Source organism: Carcharodon carcharias, chromosome 4 (assembly GCF_017639515.1).
Source record: "Carcharodon carcharias isolate sCarCar2 chromosome 4, sCarCar2.pri, whole genome shotgun sequence".
In the NCBI taxonomy this organism is placed as follows: Eukaryota; Metazoa; Chordata; class Chondrichthyes; order Lamniformes; family Lamnidae; genus Carcharodon; species Carcharodon carcharias.
The window spans coordinates 121,326,988-121,349,339 of record NC_054470.1 but is presented as its reverse complement, the minus strand read 5'-3'; the positions used below and the strand labels follow the sequence as shown (position 1 = coordinate 121,349,339).

Below are 22,352 nucleotides of genomic sequence, written 5' to 3'. Positions count from 1 at the left end.
AGGCTTTTAACTGAAAACACAGTTTTCATCTCCTCCAATACAAATACACAATACAGCAAGGTCAATTAAACAAACATTCTAAATGTTTGCATTTAAACTTCAGCATCCTTGCTATACATGGGGGGGAGAAAACTGCTCTTTAACACAGGTGCCCCAAAATGATTTTATATTTGACTATCAAAAGACCACCAATTATTTTGTTGCTTTTGTAAATACTATATTGTTGAAAAACTACTGCTGACTAAAATTCTTACTGAAATAATGACCAAATAAAGTAGGAACACAAAATACTAGCTTTTTCAAACAAAGCCCAATTAAAAATAATTGCCTCATCATTTGCAGCATTTCACACCCTGTATTATATTCTGCAGAGTGCATGAACCATGTAAAATTCTACCACTTACAGGTGACTAAATGTACATCATTCATAAGCTTGGAAATTACAGTATATTGTTTCTGTAGATGGCAGCATAATTAAAGTTTTACATTCTGTTACAGCCATATGTATCTTTTTCACATTTCACGTTCATACCCGCAGTGATCTTTATATTTTTATACACGTGTGCATATTTTCTCAAATATTCCTCTGCGTGTATATGTTGTAAATAAAAGTATCAGAAAATCATCCTTTATTCAGTCTGCTAAGCCTTTACTGAATCATCATCATCTTTCAAAGAAAGCAAGAACATGAATTTATATAGTTCCTTTCACAACCTCAGGGAATTCAAAAATGTTTAATAGCCAATGAAGTGCTTTTTGGAGTGTAGTCACCGCTGCAATGTAGGAAACATGGCAGCCAATTTGTGCACAGGATGCTCCCACAAACAGCATGTTTTTGCAATTTTGGTTGAGGCAGAAAAATTGGCTTGGACACTGGGATACGAGTAAGTTCATGTGCTCGGTGTAAAGCAAATCATCCCTCATTTTCTTAGAATTGATAGTAGATGACAGTTAGTGAAGACGTGGTTAATAAGGACATTTCTTTCTGGGGGCAAATGTATCAATTAAATCCCTGTATATTAATTTTGTTTATATGGAGCAATTTGATAAATGAGACAACTGTGCTTCAACTAGACCATCAAAATTAACAGTCTTCAACTATGACACAGTTTTTACTTGAAGGAAACATGCTTCCAGAATTCTTATCCCACTTACACAGGATTCCCTGGATCAGGTCCAGTAAAACATTGTCATGATCAAGTGAAAACAGATGTTGAATAGGTAAACTGCCAACTAGCTGGATGACTATCTTTCTACAAAGAACCTATTATTTGTGTGTTTAGAGTGTTGTAAAAACTCATGGCATAACATCACCACATTTCTTTTCAAGCAATGTATACTGTAAATTATTTGTGATGTCTAATTTTAATATTAAAAATAATCTGGAAATGCAACACATTCCTGGAACAGGAAAGCTCTGATTTGGTCCAATTTACTCCATCTGCTTCAAGCACATTATGATACAGAAACATACAGACAATATTGAAACAGGCTGAAATTTCTCATCACTATGGAGCTGATTTCCAGCACAATTGCTCTACTTAAATTCAGTACAGTTTTGCAAAAAAATGAACAGCCAATATATTTCTCCCATGACAAGAATAAATCTGTTTCAGCATTTTTGCTTGTCCCATGTAGATACCAGCTACATGACTTTAAAAAAAAGCTGTAGTCTTATATCCCATTGCCTAATTCACAGCTTCCACTGTATTAAATGACAGCCTTAATCCTTCTGACTTGCAAGGAGTGATTCAACGCAAAAAGCTTGTTTGTTAGCATGAACTGATTTAATACGCCCTTTAAGGCAGAAGTTCAGTAGCACAGAGGTAAAGACATCATCCTATAGTATGACAATAAGTTTGAAATCTGTCAGAACCCAATTTCAACATGCAGTTAGAAATATGATGAACGTTGAAACATAAGAACATAAGAAACAGGAGCAGGAGTCAATCATATATCCCACCAAGCCTGCTCCACCATTTAAGATAAATTATGGCTAATGTTCGGCTCAAACTCCATTTTCTCGCCAGCTCCCCATAACCCTTGATTCCTTGAGAGGCCAAAATCTGTCTATCTCAGCCTTAAGCACATTCAATGATGGAGCATCCACAACCCTCTGGGGTAGAGAATCCCAGGGATTCAGAACTCTCAAGGTGAAGTAATTTCTCCTCATCTCAGTCTTCTGCATATGGCTGTAACAGAATGTAACCCCTTATCCTGACACTGTGCCTCTGTGTTCTAGACCGGATGTGAAATATTGGATGAGATAAACATAGGGAGAGTGGAAATATTAAAGGGGATTAGCATCCTTGAAAGTGGATAAATCGCCTGGGCCAGATGAAATATACCCCAGGCTGTTAATAGAAGCGAGGGAGGAAATAGCGGACGCGCTGACCCATCATTTTCCAATCCTCACTTTGTTTAAAAATGGAGTGAGGGATAGACGGAATCATTTGAGGCCAGTCAGCATGACCTCAGTGGTGGGCAAATTATTGGAATCAATTCTGAGGGACTAGGTAAACTGTCACTTAGAAAGGCATGGAGTAATCAAGGACATTCAGCATGGATTTGTTAAGAGAAGATCATGGGGAGGATTTTTCCCTCGTCGGGTGGTCAGGAAGCCGACCATCGCCCTCAATCGGGGCCGGACCACGATTTCACACTGGTGAGCCAATGAGCTCCCTGAGGCAGATGAACATTTTTCAAAATAAAAAATAAAGATTTTAAACATGTAAAACATGTCACATGAGCAGGGACACGTCATTAATTAACTTTTAAAATTTTGATTTTATTTGCTGTTGGAAACCTCATTCCGCCTGTGGATGAGGTTTCCTGAAAGATGCAAAGACCGCTTGGCCTTTTCACCTGCCCGCCGACCATAACGTTAGACAAGCAGTGAAAAATTTCTCTCATTAACATTATTATGGGTTTAATAGGCCTTTTAATCGTCAGTGAGCGCACTGCTGACCGGAATATTGCACAAGAGCACAATGACATCGAGACACCTGCCCGACGTCATCAAGCATCATTTTACACTCGGTCAGGTCGGGTGCGCGCCAACCCACTGCCCAGCTAAAAATTCTCCCCCATGTCTGACTATCTTGGCTGCTTTTTTGAGCAGGTAACAAGATGGATTGATGAGGGTACTGCAGTTGATGTGGAGTGCATGGATTTTTGCAAGGCTTTTGACAAGGTCCCACATGGCAGACTGGTTAAAAAAATTTAAAAAACATGGGATCCAGGGGAATGTGGCAAGCTGGATACAAAATTGGCTCAGTGGCCAGAAAGAAAGGGTAATGGTTGACAGGTGTTTTTACGACTGGAAGGTTGTTTCCAGTGGGGTTCTGGTGTAGGGGCAGTGAGGGACCTTGGTGTGCATGTCCACAGATCTCTTAAGGTAGCAGGTCAGGTCAATAAAATTGTTAAGAATACACGTGGAATCCCTTCCTTTATTAGCCGAGACAGAATATAAGAGCAGGGAGATTATGCTGGAACGACATAAAACACCAGTGAGGCCACAACTCAAGTACTGTGTGCAGTTCTAGTCACCTCATTATAGAAAGGATGTAGTTGCATCAGAGATGGTACGGAGAGATTTATGAGGATGCTGTCAAGACTGGAAAATTGCAGCTCTGAGGAAAGGTTGGATAGGCTGGGGTTGTTTTCCTTGGAACCGAGGGGGTTCAGGAGAGATTTAATTGAGGTGTTCAAAATTGTGAGTGGCCTGGAGATAGTGGATGGGAAGGATCTATTTCCTTTAGCAGAGAGGTCAGCGACTATGAGGCATAAATTTAAAGTGACTGGTAGAAGGGTTAGAGGGTAAATGAGGAAAAATGTTTTCGTCCACAGGGCAGTAGGGGACTGGAACTCACTGCCTGAAAGGTTGTAGGGGCAGAGACCCTCGACTCATTTAAAGGGTGTCTGGTTATGTACTCGAAGTCCCATAACCTCCAGGGCTACAGACAGTGCCGAAAATTGCGATTAGGCCAGGGGGCTCATTTTTCATCTGGCGCAGACACGATAGGCAGAGTGGCCTCCTTCTGTGCAGTACATTTTTCTACATATTCTAAATACCTGAAAAGGAGCAATATGCAGGGATGTGGAGAGATGTTGGGGAGAGGGGCAGTGCGTCAATTGCTCCTCAGGAAAGCCAGTATGATGGGCCGAATGGCCTTCTTCTGTGTTCTAATGATTCAATGAGTCCCCAGCCAGGGGAAACAATCTTTGTGTCTACCCTGTCGAGCCCCTTGACAGTCTTTTATGTTTCAACTGTTTATATCGTCACACACATTTTTTCCCCGTTGAGGAAGAGCGGGATCATGCTGGAAGGATTTTTAGGCTGATTATCAACTGTTGAACATCATGAACAGTCCTTCCATGGTCTTGGACCCCAAGCTTCTGGTTCAGAGGCAGGGCACTAGCTAATGAGCCACAAGACCTCCATATGTTTCAATCAGATCACTTCTCATTCTTCTAAACTCCAGAAAGTATAAACACAATTTACTCAGCCTCTTGTCACAGGACAACCCCGTCATCCCAGAACCAGCCTAGTGAATCTTCACTATACGTCTCTAATGCAAGCATATCCTTCCTTAGATATGGAGACCAAAACTGCGTACAGTATTCCAGATGTGGTCTCACCAAAGCCCTGCACAATTGTAGCAAACATTTCTTATTCTTGTACTTCAATCCCTTTCAATAGAGACCAACATGCCATTTGTCTTCCTAATTTCTTGCTGTAACTGAATGCTAACTTTCTGTCTTCCTTGTGGGAGTACACCTAAGTCTATCTGAAAATCAACACTTACAAGTTTTCCGCCTTTTAAAAAATGTTCTGCTTTTCTATCTTACTACCAAGGTGAATACATCTCTCACTTACCCATTCTATATTCCATCTGCCAGCTTGCTGCCCTCTCACTTAACCTGTCTATATTTCTTTGCAGGCTCTGTCCTCCTCACAGCTTACATTCCCACCTAATTTTGTACTGTCAGCAAACTTAGATACATTACTCTCGGTCTTTTAGTCTAAATCATTTACATAGATTGTAAATAGCTGAGGCCCCAGCCCTGATCCTTGTGGCACTCCACTAGTCAGAGCCTGCCAACTTGAAAATGCCCCACTTACCCCTACTCTCTGCTCCCTGCCCATTAACAAATCCTTTATCCATACTAATAAGTTACCCCTGACTCCATGAACCCTTATCTTTTGTATTAACATTTTGTGTGACACCTTATTGAATGCCTTTGGAAATCCAAAAATACATCTTCTGGTTCCTCTTTATCAACCTGACTACTTACATGCTCAAAAAACTCTAATAAATTTGTAAAATCCAATTTCCCTTTCGTAAAACCATGTTGACTCTGAGGGTTTGAACTCAATGCTTAATTGAAAGTACCACTAAAACTAAACTATTAACACAACTCAATGACTCAGCACAGATCACTCCAGCAAGTTGTGAGCACACTCACTTACCAAAGCATGCAATACCGCTAATTTTGCTGGAGTGAGGTGTTAGGAAGAGAGCTTTAAATGCTTACAATATCAACCAGTGAGTTTCATGTGCATTTCAATGCCTGGAATGGCTCCACCATTAAAAGGAAGGCAACAGTAATTTCCATATCAAGCTTTAATGAGTGGAGTGATGCTCTGCACCATTTCTAAGGAGAATTATAATTGTCCATATGTTTCAGCTACAAATGGAAACATGTTCTCATTTGTCCCTGCATCATTCTAGTTGCATCCTTTAATATTCAGTCATTACCTTCTTAAAGGAAAATATGTAATAAAAATATGTTTTAGTTGTCAGATATTTGCAGGATAAAATGTCTGCATAAAAGTCTATAGATAAATTTGATCAAAGATAGTCTCATCGCATCTGACTGCAGGTTTAACACATTTACATAATGCTACTTCTCAGGAAGTGCTAGCTTCTTTTTCATACAAATTAATGCCCTCGATCTGACCATACTGTAATGAATGAAACAGGCAAGTTATTACAGCTTTCTCTTTTGGACTTTTCCATTTCTCAGCAGCTTTTCAAATATGCAGCACTAATCCTATGGCTTTAATGCAGGGAAGATTTACATGCTGTCACATAAAGCTCAAGTCTGAACATGTTGAACCTTTAGCCTAGGTCATTGTGTGTTCCCATTGCTCTGTAAAACTCAACAGTAATTAAAATGTTAAATTAATCTGAAAATTTTGTAGGTCCTGGACATTCGGCAACTGAAATTTCTGAGCAGTTACCAATGCCTTCTATTGTCAAAGCGCATGCACTCATAATCTACTATGAAAATACACCCTTCTAACATCGTATGGCTTCTTACTAATGTGAAGAGAAGGTAAACCCGGCATTAAGCTATCTGGATAGGCTAAAATTCCAACAGACATGCAAAAGGTATCTTGCAGTTACCAAGTCAACACTAAACGAAAACAAAAAATGCTGAAGTACTTAGCAGGTCAGGTAGCATCTGTGGAGAGAAGAACAATTAACATTTCAGATTTTGTTCTTTCATCAGAACTGTTCATCGACCAAAAATATTAACTCTGTTTCTCTCTCCGCAGATGCTGTCAGGACAGCTGTGTATTTCCAGCATTTTCTGCTTCTATTTCAGATTTCCAGCATCTGCAGTATTCTGCTTTTCAACAATGAACAAATTTGATTCAGGATTCTGTATAAACTACTTGCCTGAACTCAGTCACTTCAACATCCTTTCGTGTCAGTTCTGACTGCTGATGCACAAGGTGGGATGATAATTCATTACATTTGTTGTGCATGTTTTGCACTTGATTCCTGGTTTCCTTCAACTCATCCTCCAACATCTGTTATTACCATAACCGGAACAAAAACAGAATCAATAGACACAAGTATTTACAGTAAAGAAGATATCACTTATGACAGAACACAGAATTGCAGTCTTCTCATTAGGGAAGTACAATTTAAATATAAAAAAAAGTTAAGCAGAGGTTAATGTGCAGCTCCTTAGCAAAATGTCTTTCCACAAATAGGAGGCCAACTAGCTTTGAATGTAAGGTATGCTGTTCCACACGTGTGGATGGAGCAGCAACAGTTTATTTGGCTGGATTATTTCTTAAAGTGACATTTGTTTTGGCTTTGGATACGACACAATGTATGTGATAAGCACAATAAATGCAACCTTATAAACAAGCTCCTTTATTTGACATTATGTACCAGTTACATTTAATCAGATGTGTTGTAACATATTGCAGCCTCAACCTGCAACACTGCCACAGTGTGAAATATGGGTTCAATCTTCCAGTCCCAAGTGCCCTTGTGAGAAGGTGTTGAGCAGAGAGTAGACAGCATCTCACAGAGGAGGGGTGTGAAAAAAAAATCAGTCATCCACACATTACTCACACACCTCAAAGCTATCACTGTGTGCTCTTTCATAAATGCAACCAAAGACAGATAATACTGAAAACAACAATTTTTTTTAATTACATCAGGATTTTTCATGCTATCGACTATTATTTTGCTATCTTGTTGGCTTCAGGTACAACATAAAAATTAATTGCTTATTCAATATCAGTAAAACAATTCCTGCTACATGCAAGTATTGCTACATGCAGGGTTTTCTCTGTCCCAATCTTCTGATGATTAAATAATTTTGCTGTATTTTAATCAGGGGTCACTTTCAACAGACCCAAGTGATCATTTTTAAAATAAATATTCTGCTCAAATTTAACTGGATGTCCCAAAACTGATGCCTTGCAAAAGACACTTGACAAAACTCCACAAAAAAGGCTATTAGTTAAACTCAAAACTGTGAGAATTTAGAATAAAATCTACAAATGGATAAGATACCAGTTGCATGACAGGAAACAGCATGTGCTCATAACAGAAGCTGTGTCAGAGTAGGTTGGGATGCCTCTGGGCTTGACATTTGGATCACTATAGTTTCTAGCAAAAGTGAACGACCAGTGTACAAGAACTCAATACAAGGTGGTCAAAATTGCAGATGGTACCAGACTAGCAGGGAAGGCGGAATTGGAGAAGGCAGCTCAGAAATTACAAAATGAGTTGGTTACATTGTAAGTAAACAGACAATGCGAGATGAAATTTAATGCAGACAAGTGTAAAATGCTACAAATAATAATAGTAACATGTACACTGAATGAAATAGCTGAGGATAAAGTAAAAAAAAGCCTGAGTAGACTCAACTATCAACATGTCTAACCAATGCAGAGTGTGATTAAGGTAAACAATATTTATTAGGAGTCACAGAATTTTCCTGGCACAGACAACTTGGAGCAGCATCCAGATTCACAGCTGATCAACACCATTGCAGTTCAATATTGGTTATTACGTACCAGATAAGTGCAAAGCCCAAAACAGTGGATCTCCATCGAGGAAAGCAAAACAAATATTAAATGCTTTCCTAAACAGGGAATGATTAACTTTTTTTAAAATGCACCTTGCTTAGATAGGGAAGCATTTTATCTGAAAGTATTCCCTTCCTGTGCTTTCACCATTAATCATTTCAGCACAAACTGTAGTTGTGGAAGCATCCACAAAGAAATTAAGTTCCAACCGCTATGAAAATGTTTCTGAAAGTTGTTCTTCATTTATTATTTGATTTTTAATTTTCTCCCATTATCACATGGAAACTATTAGGCATTACACTGTTTGTTAGCTGAAAGAGCAGAACTGATTGAACTATAGGGTAATGCACAACTTGCTGCTTGATTCTTATTCCAATCTGTTTTAAATTTTCTTCCCAGTTTTGTCTTGCAAAGTTTGCAGATCCTCCAATAGTACACCACAAGGTTTTGTAGAAACGTGTACCAAGGGACCCACCTTCTGACAAAGCAGACTCCGACACATCAGGATAACATGAAGGCAGCTTTCAAAGCTCCAGCTAATAAGGAAGTCCTTGTGACTCAAGATTTAAAATGATGTTCATAAAATCTGGGAATAACAGCATCTATAGATCCTACAGTTTCCTTTTCCAAGATTAACAGCAACACATGCTGTGGGTTAAGTGGCTCGAAGTCCATATACCTCGTTGAAAAACTTGGTTGAGTTTAAAAAAAACCTTCATTTGATTTGAAATTTATTAGTTCAGTCTGCTGTAAATTTGCTCCGATTGGGGCAATTTTGAAAACAGCAGCTATATTTATCACTACAATCCAAAGCAAACTGCCTGACTTCTTGATAGCAAGGCACTGTGTGTCTCTGCAAGTTCACTGCTTCCTCCTCAAAAGGTAGGGCTGGGCGGTCAGAGACCTTAAGGCTGTGGCGAAGAGGCATTGTCAATAGGAGTAGTAATCCAGAGACCCAGGATAATGCTCTGGGTTTAAATCTTAATTCAATAAAAATCTGGAATTAAGTGTCTAATGATCACCATGAAACCATTGTTGATTGTTGTAAAAACCCATTTGGTTCACTAATGTCCTTCAGGGAAGGAAATCTGCCGTTCTTACCTGGTCTGTGACTCCAGACCCACAGCAATATGGTTGACTCTTAAATGCCCTCTGAACAAGGGCAATTAGGGATGGGCAACAAAAGCTGGCCTAGCCAGCGACGCCCACATCCCATGAATGAGTAAACAAAAACTAATGCCTGTCCACACCCAGCTGACAATTTTCCACCAGATCATCTTCTCCAGTAGTGTGCAATAACATTTTTTTTTCTACAAGTTCCTACCCTTTGCTACAAAAAGAAGCTATTGTGTTAACTTTCAGGGATTCATCCTCTTTGAAATGTGTATCTTTCACTAGTGCCTTCAAAGAGCACATTCTTCAGTAGCAGAGACACTCTTCCAGATCGTTCTTAATCATTAACCAATTCTCACCAAATCCTTATTTGTGGATACAGGCTTTCCCAGGAGCTGAAAATGGTGACGTAAATGATGGCATTACTGGCATCAGAACTGCATTGGTTATCAAAAGTTTATATTGAATGCAACAATCACACATTGGGATTGAATGATCCCCTATACACCAAGAAATCCCAGTTACAAGTCCATGTTATGGCTGGTGAAGTCCATAGAGTGGTTGAGGTGATTATCATTCTTTCACCATCTAAAGAGACTACAACTGATATACTTCATTCATCCTTGCTCACCATATTAAGATGACATTGCATCTTGCTGATCCAGCTGCCTGCAAGTTCGTGAAGTATAAGATTTCAAAGAAGGCGTCCTTTAACTTTTTGCCCAAGGCTTTGATAAGCCTGGAAAACCCAAGAGAATGTGTGCAGCATCTTCCTACACTTATGAAGTCTTCTGTGACCAAAGGACACAGAACAGTATATCACCCATTATGATTAAAATTTCCACACTAGGTTTCTCCTACATCACTTTTAACTCTTGTGGCATTTCCCCTTGCAGGGGATATCTGATTGGGAGATGGACAGAATTGGACCTTCTAAACATTAACAATTATATGAAACAAAATCACAGAAATAAGAAGCACTTCAGGCAGGTAAGAAAAGATGATACACAAAGATGGGAACTGATATTCCCTTACAAAGGCTGATCTCCATTGAGCTGTATTGGAACAAGGGGAATAGAGTGAGTATGTGTGCCATATCCTCCACCAATAGTGCTCTGAGAAAAGTGCAAAGCATTTTACATTAATTTGGTCTGTTCGCAGTTTTATTTTTTAATCATATTCCATTTTGTAATTTAAAAAAGTAATCAGCTTAATGAAATTTATAAATCCTAAGCCAGCATATAATTTTCAACTTCCTGTTGTCCATAAAGCTACTGTTGCAGGTCAACCACTATTCTGGAAACTGCCCAATGTTCACACATAGCAGGCAGCACCTAAAGCGGGAGGCAACACAAGCCAGCTTTTTAAAAATTTATTCATTCACAGGATATTGCCAGCTAGGCCGACATTTATTAGCCATCCCTAATTGCCCTGGAGAAGGTGGTGGTGAGCTGTATTCTTGAACCACTGCAGTCCATGTGGTGTAGGTGCACCCACAGTGCTGGTAGGAAGGGATTTTGGGATCCTTGATTTTGACCCAGCGACAGTGAAGGAACAGCAATATTAGTTTCAAGTCAAGTTGGTCAGTGGCTTGGAGGGGAACATGCAGGTTGTGGTGTTCTCATGCATCTGCTACACTTGTCCTTCTAGGTGGCAGGTTTGGAAGGTGTTGTCAAAGGAGCCTTGGTGAATTGCTGCAGTGCATCTTATAGATGGTACACAGAGCTGCCACTGGTAGAGGTGGAATGAATGAATGAATGGCGGAATGAATGTTTAAGATGGTGAATGGGGTGCCAATTGAGCAGGCTGCTTTGCCCTGGATGGTGTTGACAGAAGGATGCTTTAGTGATTGGAAGCCAGTGTCCAGTGGCATACCACAGGGATCTGTGCTCGGTCCCCTATTATTTGTCATTTATATAAACGACATAGATGACTATGCGGGGGTTAGGGTTAGTAAGTTTGCGGATGACATAAAGATTGGCTGGGTGGTTAACAGTGAGGTTGAATGTCTTGGGCTACAGGAAGATATACGCGGGATGGTCAAAAGGGCAGATAAGTGGCAGATGGAATTTAACCCTGAAAAGTGTGAGGTGATACACTTTGGAAGGAGTAATTTGACAAGGAAGTATTCAATGAACAGCATGACACTAGGAAGTTCTGAGGAATAAAGGGACCTTGGCGTGTGTGTCCATACATCTCTGAAGGCAGAGGGGCATGTTAGTGGGGTAGTGAAAAAGGCATATGGGACACTTGCCTTTATCAATCGAGGCATAGATTTCAAAAGTAGGGAGGTCATGTTGGAGTTATATAGAACCTTGGTGAGGCCACAGCTGTGGTACTGTGTGCAGTTCTGGTCACCACATTATAGGAAGGATGTGATTGCACTGGAGGGGATGCAGAGGAGATTCACCAGGATGTTGCCTGGGATGAAACATTTAAGTTATAAAGAGAGATTGGCTAGACTTGGGTTGTTTTCGTTGGAGCAGAGAAGACTGAGGGGCAGCCTGATCAAGGTGTACAAGATTATGAGGCGCATGGACAGGGTGGATAGGGAGCAGCTGTTCCCCTTAGCTGAAGGATCAGTCACGAGGGGACATAAGTTCAAGGTGAGGTGCAGGAGGTTTAGGGGGGGATGTGAGGAAAAACTTTTTTACCCAGAGGGTGGTGACGGTCTGGAATGCACTGCCTGGGAGGGTGGTGGAGGCGGGTTACCTCACATCCTTGAAAAAGTACCTGGATGAGCACTTGGCACGTCATAACATTCAAGGCTATGGGCCAAGTGCTGGTAAATGGGATTAGGTAGGTAGGTCAGGTGTTTCTCACGTATTGGTGCAGACTCAATGGGCCGAAGGGCCTCTTCTGCAATGTGATTCTGTGATTCTCGAGTGTTGTTGGGACAGCACTCATCCAGGAAAGTGGAGAGCATTCCACCACGCTCCTCTCCACTTCACACATAGGCAGTAACTTGAAAATCTACTCCATAATCACAAAGTTAAAAAATGAACAGCAACAAAAACACTGGGAAAAGACAGCAGACCACATGAAGTCCAGGGGAAAATCAAGATTAAGCAAGAATAAAGAATTATTGGCAGAAAAATCTACGAAATTGTATTTCTCAATTTTTGGCAAAATAGTGATACAAGTGTAATTCTTATAAAATAATTAGTTCTTTCCTAAGACCAAATTTAAACAATGATTGTCTTGTTACTCCAACAGGAAAAGAAAAAGAATAGATTCAGGGAAATAATAAAGGAAAGGAGGCAAAAGGAAAAAAACATATAAAACTAGAGCAATATACATGAGAAACTGAGATATAAGCCCACATTATTTCTAACAGTAGACTTAGCATTTGCTCCTAAACTGATGCCAAGTAGAAAACTTGGGCTGTTATTGAAAAATGTAGCTAAATTCAATATGCAGCTGCAAAGAGATAGTGTGGGCCATAAAAACACAAATGTACTCCACAGAATCAGAGATTGTGACAGCACAGAAGGCCGTTCAGCCCATCATGTTTGCACTGGCTCTCCGCATGAGCAATTCCCATAGCGCCAATCTCCCGCCTTCTCCAAGTAACCCTGCACATTCTTCCTTCTTAGATAACAGTCTAATTCCCTTTTGAATGCTTCGATTGAACCTGCCTTCACCACACTCTCAGGTAGTGCATTTCATACCTTAACCAGTCGCTATGTGGAAATGTTTTTTCTCATATCACTTTTGCTTCTTTTGCCAATTACTTTAAATCTGTGCCCTCTTGCTCTCAACAGTTCCTCCTTATCTACTTTGTCCAGGCCCCTCATGATTTTGAATATCTCTATCAAATCTCTTTTCAGCCTTCCTTTCTCCAAGGGGAACAGTCTCAACTTCTCCAATCTATTTTCATAACTGAAGTTCCTCATCCTTGGAACAATTCTCGTGAATCTTTTCTCTCCAATGCCTTCACATTTTTCCTAAAGTGCGACAAAAGGAAGCAAGTATATCACAAGCAATTGTTTACACTAGACAACTGGCCATCAAAATAGCTTAAATTATAATTTCCTTCTTCCTTTGCCTTTCTCCAAAGAACATGCAGACTTCTAGGCAAGCAAGCAACAGCCTCCTCCAACATTATAGTACAAGTGTAAGCTTGGCTAACACTGACTTTCCTGCTCTGTTGCTAGGCCAGCAACCCAGCAAAGATTGGCAAATTGCTCTAGTAGAATATGCACTGTGTTCCAAGTGTAAAAAACATTTTAAAATTTTTACATTCTTCTCCCAAAACCATTTCAAACGTGTATTAGCCATGGAAATAAACTACTGCACAAAAGTTTGACAGAAGAAAACAGAGAAGATAGAGCACAAAAAAGTGTCAAAAATACAGGGGTACAAATTAAGAAAATGCAAGATTTTAGATATTTGAAAACTTCAATTTTTTTTTGCATTCTCTAGAATATGAATGTGCAATCCACTGTGAGGTAAAGGAACACAGGAACAGCAGGAGATCTTTCAGCCCCCTCAATCCTCTTTCACCATTCCACTAGATCATAGCTGATGTGCATCTTATCTTTTCTTACCCGCCTTGATTCCTTATCTATATAACTTCCAACAATCGCAGCATAATTTCCACCCCTTCATCTTCCAGATCTCTTGGTCATCCCGCCCAGAAAGCATTTCAGGATGAGGAAGCAATGTACACCAGGCTTTGCTTCCTCACAACATTGCAGTATACGTATTATTTATTGCACTTTACAAAGGATTGAGCCTGTGAGTAAACTACAGACAGTTCCATCTTTTAAACATTAGATCTCGTACTCCTTTAAGGTTACATTTTGTGCATGGGAATTGTGGAATTCAATCATATGGTAAGTCAAGAGGAAAAGTTACTGTGATATACTTTTCAGTAGCTAAGAAAGATCTCCATTGCCTTAAAAGTAATAATATTGTGCAAAGATGAAACGATAATGGGATCATGTTATATTAACAATGAGACATATGTGATTTCTAATATAATATTTTCAGTTGGTTTTCCACTTTGCAGTATTAATTTTTTAAAAGCTATGGGTTTTAAGTGAATGAATTTAAATGAACACGAGGCCCATGGGGTACATTCCACTATGTGACTTGTTATTAAAGAAAATTCCATGAAGTCAATACAGATGAAAGCATCTTGTGAAATCTTACCCAAGAGTCCCTTCTCATACCTTTACTTTGGAGTCAATGTCAGACTTCTCTTCCTTCCACTGGGCTGCTTGTTTCTCCAGGTCATTTAGCAGGTCAGAGCAGCGTGTGCTTAATCCCTGCTTTTCTTCCTCCAGATTTTTCAGAAGCAAGCTGGTTTTCTCCTCGACCTTCAGAGCACATTCCTTAGCGTCCTGCACAAGTGTACCAAACAGGTCAAAAAACAAACGCAAGAATTAACAAGTAAACATTTTTTTCTAGCTTTGTACACACAGCAGCCCTAGGTAGTTGACATGTGAAGTCACCTGTTGGTTTTTTTGGTCTCCTTTCATGCAGGTAGAAGGGTCATATCTTACTTCAATGACAGCTTTGATGAGAGTACATTTACAGAAGCCCATTAATTGATCGAACTGCCTTTGATGCTGTCCCCAGCTATTCTTGAGACCCACAAAAACACAATCTTTCAGGCACTGTCCTTATCAATTAATAATGTAAGTCCCATCAGAATCTAATTAGGAGAAGTCACATCTTCACACTCCTACTTCTTTGCTCCACATTCATCATTAACTATTTATCTAGAAAGTTATAAAGCTAAGATTCTTAGCTTTTAAGATGCTTTCTCTGAGTTTTGCACACAGCATAAAACCACAAGGCTTTAAAGTGCCTCAAGGCCTAAGGCACTTTTCCAAATGACATGCTTACAAGGGAATGTCACAAAGCAGCTACAGCTTCAGTGACAGGGACAGAGGTCTAATAACATGCGCCAAAAAACAAAGATTTTACCAAATCTACAACAGGAGTTGTTCTCAAACATTTTTGAATACAAATTAAACAAAAATAAGTTCTACTGAAAATTCTTGAACAATGAGCAAAATCATTATACTGTGATGTGGACAACAATTGTTAATTCAGACAGCAAACTGAGACTGGAAACATGGTTTTACAATGTTAATTGTGAGAGCTGAAAAAAAATCCCAAAACATGAAGCTAGTGGGCATTTTAATGCTCGAGCCACTATACCTTATAATCCTGGTTTTTATTCTTAAGTTTTTCCTTCAGATCAGTTACTTCCTTCTGCACTGATATAATGTTGTCATTGACAGCAATTTTCCGCTGAATTAAGTTGTTTATTTCCTTCTGTTGGCATCTAACCTGCTGTTGAGGACATTAAAAAGAACATAGGAGCATTTTAAAATGAGATCAGACTTCGCTAATGACAATCATAATATTACTCAAAAATTAATAATTAAAGAACAAGCTTTTTCAAATCAGATTTGCCCTTGGTAATAGTTAGTGGGTCTATGGCACTGTATGCTACTGCTGACACCTTCAAATGTAAATTGATGCAACAGAGAACTGAAGTTTGTGTGGCCTGCATGGAAAAAAATGTTCATAAGTGAAACTCTCATGTACAAGATAAGGGAATTGTCCTGCTATTGAAAAGCTATACGTGACTGTTTTGATGAATTTTGTACACTGGAGGAAGTAAATGGCATATAAAATGTTTTATCCTAAGTAGACACGTTCAAATAGAAGTGCACTTAAGACATACAAATACTAATTAAATATGTCACCATGTTTTACTAACGATCAGTTAATTGCATCTGTGTCTGATCGGCACGCATCAATATGTTCCTCTTACAGTTTATAAAAGGATATTTTAGGAACATAAGAAATAAGAGGAGTAGGCCATTCATTCTCTCGAGCCTGCGCCACCATTCAACTAGGCTGATCTTCTACCTCAACCCCATTTTCCCTCACTATCCCCATATCCCTTGATGGTTTTACAATTGAGAAATCTATCACTCTTTGTCTTGAACATGCTCAATGACCAAGCCTCAATAGCCCTCTGGGGTAGAGAATTCCAAAAATTCACCACCCTCTGAGTGAAGAAATTCTTCCCTATCTCAGTTCCAAATGGCCTACCCCTTATTCTGAAACAGTGCTTCCCACCCCCCACAATCCAACCCCCCCCACCACCTCCACCAGCTCTAGATTCCCCCAGCCAGGGGAAACATCATTCCTGCATCTACCCTGTCGAGCCCCGTAAGAATTTTTTATGTTTCAATGAGATCACCTCTCATCCTTCTAAACTCTAGAGAATACAGGCCCAGTCTCCTCAATCTCTGCTCATTAGACAATCCCACCATCCCAGGAATCAGCCTGGTGAACCTTCATTGCTCTATGGCAACAATATCCTTCCTTAGGTAAGGAGACCAAAACTGCACACAATACTCCAGGTGCAATCTCACCAAGGCGCTATGCAATTGCACTAAGGCATCTTTACTCGTGTACCCAATTCCTATTTCAATAAAGGTCAACATGCTATTTGCCTTCCTAATTGCTAGTTGCAGCTGCATGTTATCTTCCAGTGACTCAAAAGCACCTAGGTCCCTTTGGACATCAACATTTGCCAATCTCTCACTGTTTAAGAAATACTCTGAATTTTTGTTTTTCTTCGCAGTGTGAACAACTTCACATTTTTCCCACATTATATTCCATCTGCCATGTTCTTGCCCCACTCACTTAGCCTGTCCAAATCCCCTTGAAGCCTCTCCTCACAACTCACATTCCCACTTAGTTTTGTGTCATCAGCAAACTTGAAAACATTACATTTGGTCCCCAAATCTAAATAATTGATATGGTAATGGCTAGCTGAGGCACTAATGTTTGCAGTACCCCACTAGTCACAGCCTGCCATCCTAAGAATGACCTGCTTATTCCTACTCTGTTTTCTGTCTGTTAACCATTTTCAATTCATGCCATGATATTACCCTCAATTTTTTTTGCTAACCATTCCTGTGTGAAAACTTATCGAAAGCTTTCTGAAAATCCAAAAACAGCATATCCACTGGTTCCCCCTTATCAATTCTGCTAGTAACATTTCCCCAAAAACTCCAACAGGTTTGTCAAAACGATTTCACTTTCATAAATCGATGTTGTCTTTGTCCAACCTCATCATTATTTTCCAAGTGTCCAGTTATCACATCCTTCATAGTATATTTCCCTACTACTGACGTCAGGCTAACAGGTCTGTAGTTTCCCATTTTCTCTCTCCTTCCTTTCTTAGATAGTGGGGTGACATTTGCCAGCTTTCAATCTGCAGGAACCATTCCAGACTCTATAGAATTTTGAAATATGACCACCAACACATCCACTATCTCAACAGCCACCTCTTTCAACACTCTGGAACGTAGATCATCAGGTCCAGGGGGATTTACCAACTTTCAGTCCCATTAACTTCTCCAGAACTATTTTTCTACTATTAATAATTTCTTTCAATTTCTCATTTTCATTACTCTCTTGATTCTCCAGTATCCCTGGGAGGTTTTTGTATCTTCCTCCGTGAAGGCAGACACAAAGTTTTTTTTTTAGTTCCTCTGCTAATTCCTTATTCCCCATTATAAATTCTCAATTCTCTGTCTGTGGAGGGCCCATATTTGTCTTTGCTAATCTTTTCTTTTTCACATACCTATAGAAGCTTTTACAGTCTGTTTTGTGTTTCTGGCTAGTTTATTTTAATATTCTGCTTTCCTTTTCTTTATCAGTTTCTTGGTCCTCCTTTGTGGATATCTTAAGTGCTCCCAATCTTCAGTACTTTTTTAGGAACTTCATATGCCTCTTCTTTTGATCTAATACAATTTGTAACTTCTAATTAGCCACATTTGGATCACTTTCCCTGCCTTTCTTGTGCCTCCGGGGAATGTATATTTGTTGTAAACCATGTATTAATTCTTTAAATACTAACCATTGCCTGTCAAGTGTCTTATCTTTTAATGCAATTTCCAAATCTACCTGAGCCAATTTGTCCCTTATGCCTTCATAGTTTCCTTTGTTTAGACTTAAGACTGTAGTTTTGAATTAAACTACATAACTATATTATGGTCACTCTTCTCTAAAGGCTCCCTTACAACGAGATTATTACCATTTCTTGTTGTACAATGCCAGATCAAAACTAGCCCATTCTCTAGTAGGTTCCTCAACATACTGTTTTAAGAAAACCATCTCATATACATTCCAGGAATTTATCCTCTACAGGATTAATACTAATTAGGTTTGCCCAGTATATATGAAGACTGAAGTCCCCCATGATTACTGTATTACCACTATTACATGCACCTCTAATTTCCTGATTTATACAGTGCCCTACATTATCACTACTGTTTGGTGGCCTATAAACAATTGCCACCAACGTTTGCATTTTCTTAGCTCAACCCAAACTGATTCTATATATTGATCTTCTGATCTAGGATCCGCTCTCACTAATGTACTGAACTCATCCTTTGTTAATAAAGTAACCCCACATCCTTTTCCTTTTTGCCTATCCTTCCTAAGTGTTGAATACCCTTGGATAATCAATTTCCATCTTTGGTCACCCTGCAGGCATGTCTCTGTAATGGCAATTAGATCACATCCATTTACTTCTATTTGTGTTATCAATCCATCTTCTTGTTGCGTATGCTGTGTGCATTCAGATAGAGTGCCTTTAATTTAAAGTTTTTCCATATTTGGAACCTATTTGATGCTGGCCTTTGTTTCCACTGCCTTTCAACTTCACGTACTACTTTTCTTATTCTTTTTCTTCTTACCATTACCAGCTTTGTTTCTTTCCTATCTGAATTCCCTCTCAGGTTCCCATTCCGCTGCCAATCTAGTTTAAATCCTCACCAACACTAGCAAATTTCCCTGTGATTTCCCTTTTGGTCCCGGTCCTGATAAGGTTTAACCTGTCCTCCTTGTACAGGTCCCAACTGCCTCAAAAATCTAAAGCCCTCCCTCCTGCACCATCTCTTCAGCCACGTGTTCATTTTCTCTTTCTTCCTATTTCTGTATTCGCTAGCACGTGGCATCAGGAGTAATCCTAAGATTATGTCTTTTAAGTCCTGCTTTTTAATCTTTTTCCTACCTTTCTAAAATCTACTTTTAGAACTTCATCTCTCTTTCTACCTACATCGTTGGTACCGATATGGACCACAACCTCTAGCTGTTCACCCTCCTCTATAAGAACGTCCTGCAGCTGCTCAGTGATATCCTCGACCCTGGCATCAGTGAGGCAACATACCATCCTGGAGTCACATCTACAGCCACAGAAAAGCCTGTCTATTTCCATAACCATTGAATCCCCTACCACTATTGCTTTGTCACTCTTCCTCCTTCCCTCCCATGCAACTGAGTCACCCAAGGTGTCACAGGCTTGGCTCTGACTGCACTCCCCTGAGGAACCATTGCCCTCACCAGTATCCCAAATGGAAAACCGGTTAGCGAGCGAGATGGCCTGACGGGAATCCTGCACCACCTGCCTGGTCCTGCTAGACTGTCTGACAGTCACCCATTCCATCTCTGCCTGCGCTCTCTTAAACTGCGGTTGTGACCACATGCCTTAAACGTGTTATCCACATAAACAAAAACAAGAATACCTGGAAAAACTCAGCAGGTCTGGCAGCATCTGTGGAAGGGAGCACAATTAACATTTCGAGTCCGCATGACTCTTCAACAGAACTAAGGAAAAACTGATTGCGGACTCGAAACGTTAACTGTGCTCCCTTCCACAGATGCTGCCAAGACCGGATGAGTTTTTCCAGGTATTTTTGTTTTTGTTTTCGACTTCCAGCATCCGCAGTTTTTTGCTTTTATCTTAGTGTTACCCACATAGTTCTCAACCTCGCAGCTATGCCTCAGTGACTCCAACCATCACTCGAGTTTCGAAAACTGGAGCTCAAGTTTCTGCAGCTGGTGACACTTGCTGCATATGTGATCACTGAGGCTATGGAAAGGATCCACAACTTCCCACCTGTCACAAAATGTGCATTCCACGTGGCCAAGCTGCCTTGCCATACCTTAACTTTTCTTGACTTTACAGATTACTTATTATAAATTGGATATTAGAAAATAGAATGTAAAATTACGCACCAGCTACTCACCAATCAGCTCCTTCCCCTGTGCCAACGTCACTTTTTATTCCTGATGTCACGTTTCAAACTCTATCTGTGCTCCACTCCCGCCAGCCATTTCTAATGCCCCGCTCAGTTCTCACTCCTTCCTGCCATTCTCCAATTAGCTAATTACTGATTTTTTTGAATGATTCTTTATTAATGCCCTCCTCACAACCACTTAATGTATTACTTTAAACCTTAGTTAAACAATAAACCTTACCACTTAAAAATAAAACAGTAGACTCACCAGCATCTTACTTCCCTTCTGCTTACATCTAATAAAGTTTTATCAATAAGAATAAACCTTACTAATACTGATAAACCCGACTAATACTCAATACACCTTACTAGTGGTAACAAGCCTTACTTAAAAATAGAAGATAAGACTTACCAACTACTCATTTGTTAGTTGTTATGAATAGTTAATATTTTAAATTTTTGTTAAACGTCCAGTTATTTAGATTCAGTCCCTAAGCAGCAATACTCATCAGCCAATCAACTTACGGCATTCCTGTGAGGTTACTGTTCACTTTTTTTCAAACTCAGGGCTCCTGGACCTCTCTCACCGAAGGTAATGTGTGTAGGCTTCACTCCTCAGGCTTTATTTATCCGCTCCCTAGTCTGTGTTTCCCCCGCACATTTGCTCCTTTCCTCCTTTCTCCCTGAAGGCAAGTGCTGTAGGCCTCGCACCTCGGACTTTATTTAAAACATCTTTTGACCAGAAAGGACATATTATACCTCCATATAGGACTTTCTTTTATTTGTTTTACCAATGAGACCTGAATTCAGATCTTAAAATACTAAGTTTATTTTTAAATAATTTAAGCCCACCTAAATATTTAGAACTTTAATACAATATAAATATCATTTGTGGTTTGTTGTCTAGAGGTTGATCAACCTCAGCCAATTGTTGAACAACTGAGCAAAGTAAGAAAAAATATTTGTGATATATAGCACTTCATCATGACTATTAGAAATGACTCAAAGCACTTCATTTTCAATCAACTGCTTTGCAATGCAATGACTTATTACAAAGGCAAAGACAAAACAACAATCTATGGAGATTTCCCACATGGAATAAAAGCACGCTTAATACTTAAAAACTGTTTTCTTTTAGAATACAATAGCATGTGGGATAAAAGGTAACCTGAACAGCGAGGAGTTTATCCAGTGTTATGATAAGCCATACTGAAGATTTGAGCTCTCGCTTCCCTCAGATGTGTGGCTGTATCCAGAAAGGAGCATCAAGGCTATAATTACCAGTGGCAGCCCCGGGTCAAAGGGCACTAATACAGCCCACGTTCCAAATCTTGGTCATGAATCAGCAATGTCTCTGCTGGAAGTGTGGATATCAGTCCAGTACAAAATTGAGGTTTCCTGTGCCCATGGCAAAATATGATTGTGATACCCATGGTCAATATTCACATGCAAATAATGGCCCCTTGAACAGGAACAACCATCACAAATGGAACTGGGCCCGAGCCTTCAGTAAGGCAAGGAGAAAACTGTGACATAGAATATTTAAGAAACATATTTCAATATTTTTTCCATTTAATTTTAATGAGAAAAATAAATGAGTGAAAGTTTTTCTTCTCCACAATAGTATTTGACCCCATTTTGCAAATTGACCTAAAAAATGTCATTAGAATTCCAATTTTCTATCCTAACAATTTCTCATAATGCTAGCTTAAAGGGCATCGCCTTAATGTGAACGCAAAACAATTTAATTCCATAAGAAGCATTAAAACTCATTAGTGTATTATTTGCGCATACAGCTATCATAACAAATACGACGTACAATAGTTCTG

General features: G+C 39.6%; 1 protein-coding gene across 1 annotated transcript in view; it reads right to left on the bottom strand.

The window, feature by feature from the left end:
* Nucleotides 1-22,352, bottom strand: part of cntln (centlein, centrosomal protein) — a 391,318-nt gene that overhangs the window by 291,010 nt on the left and 77,956 nt on the right. The window contains exons 5-7 of the mRNA XM_041185504.1: nucleotides 15,632-15,766; nucleotides 14,635-14,805; nucleotides 6,690-6,823 (exon numbers count right to left, since the gene is read on the bottom strand). Of these exons, the coding sequence (XP_041041438.1) occupies nucleotides 6,690-6,823; nucleotides 14,635-14,805; nucleotides 15,632-15,766 (440 nt within the window). The remainder of the gene's footprint in view (nucleotides 1-6,689; nucleotides 6,824-14,634; nucleotides 14,806-15,631; nucleotides 15,767-22,352) is intronic.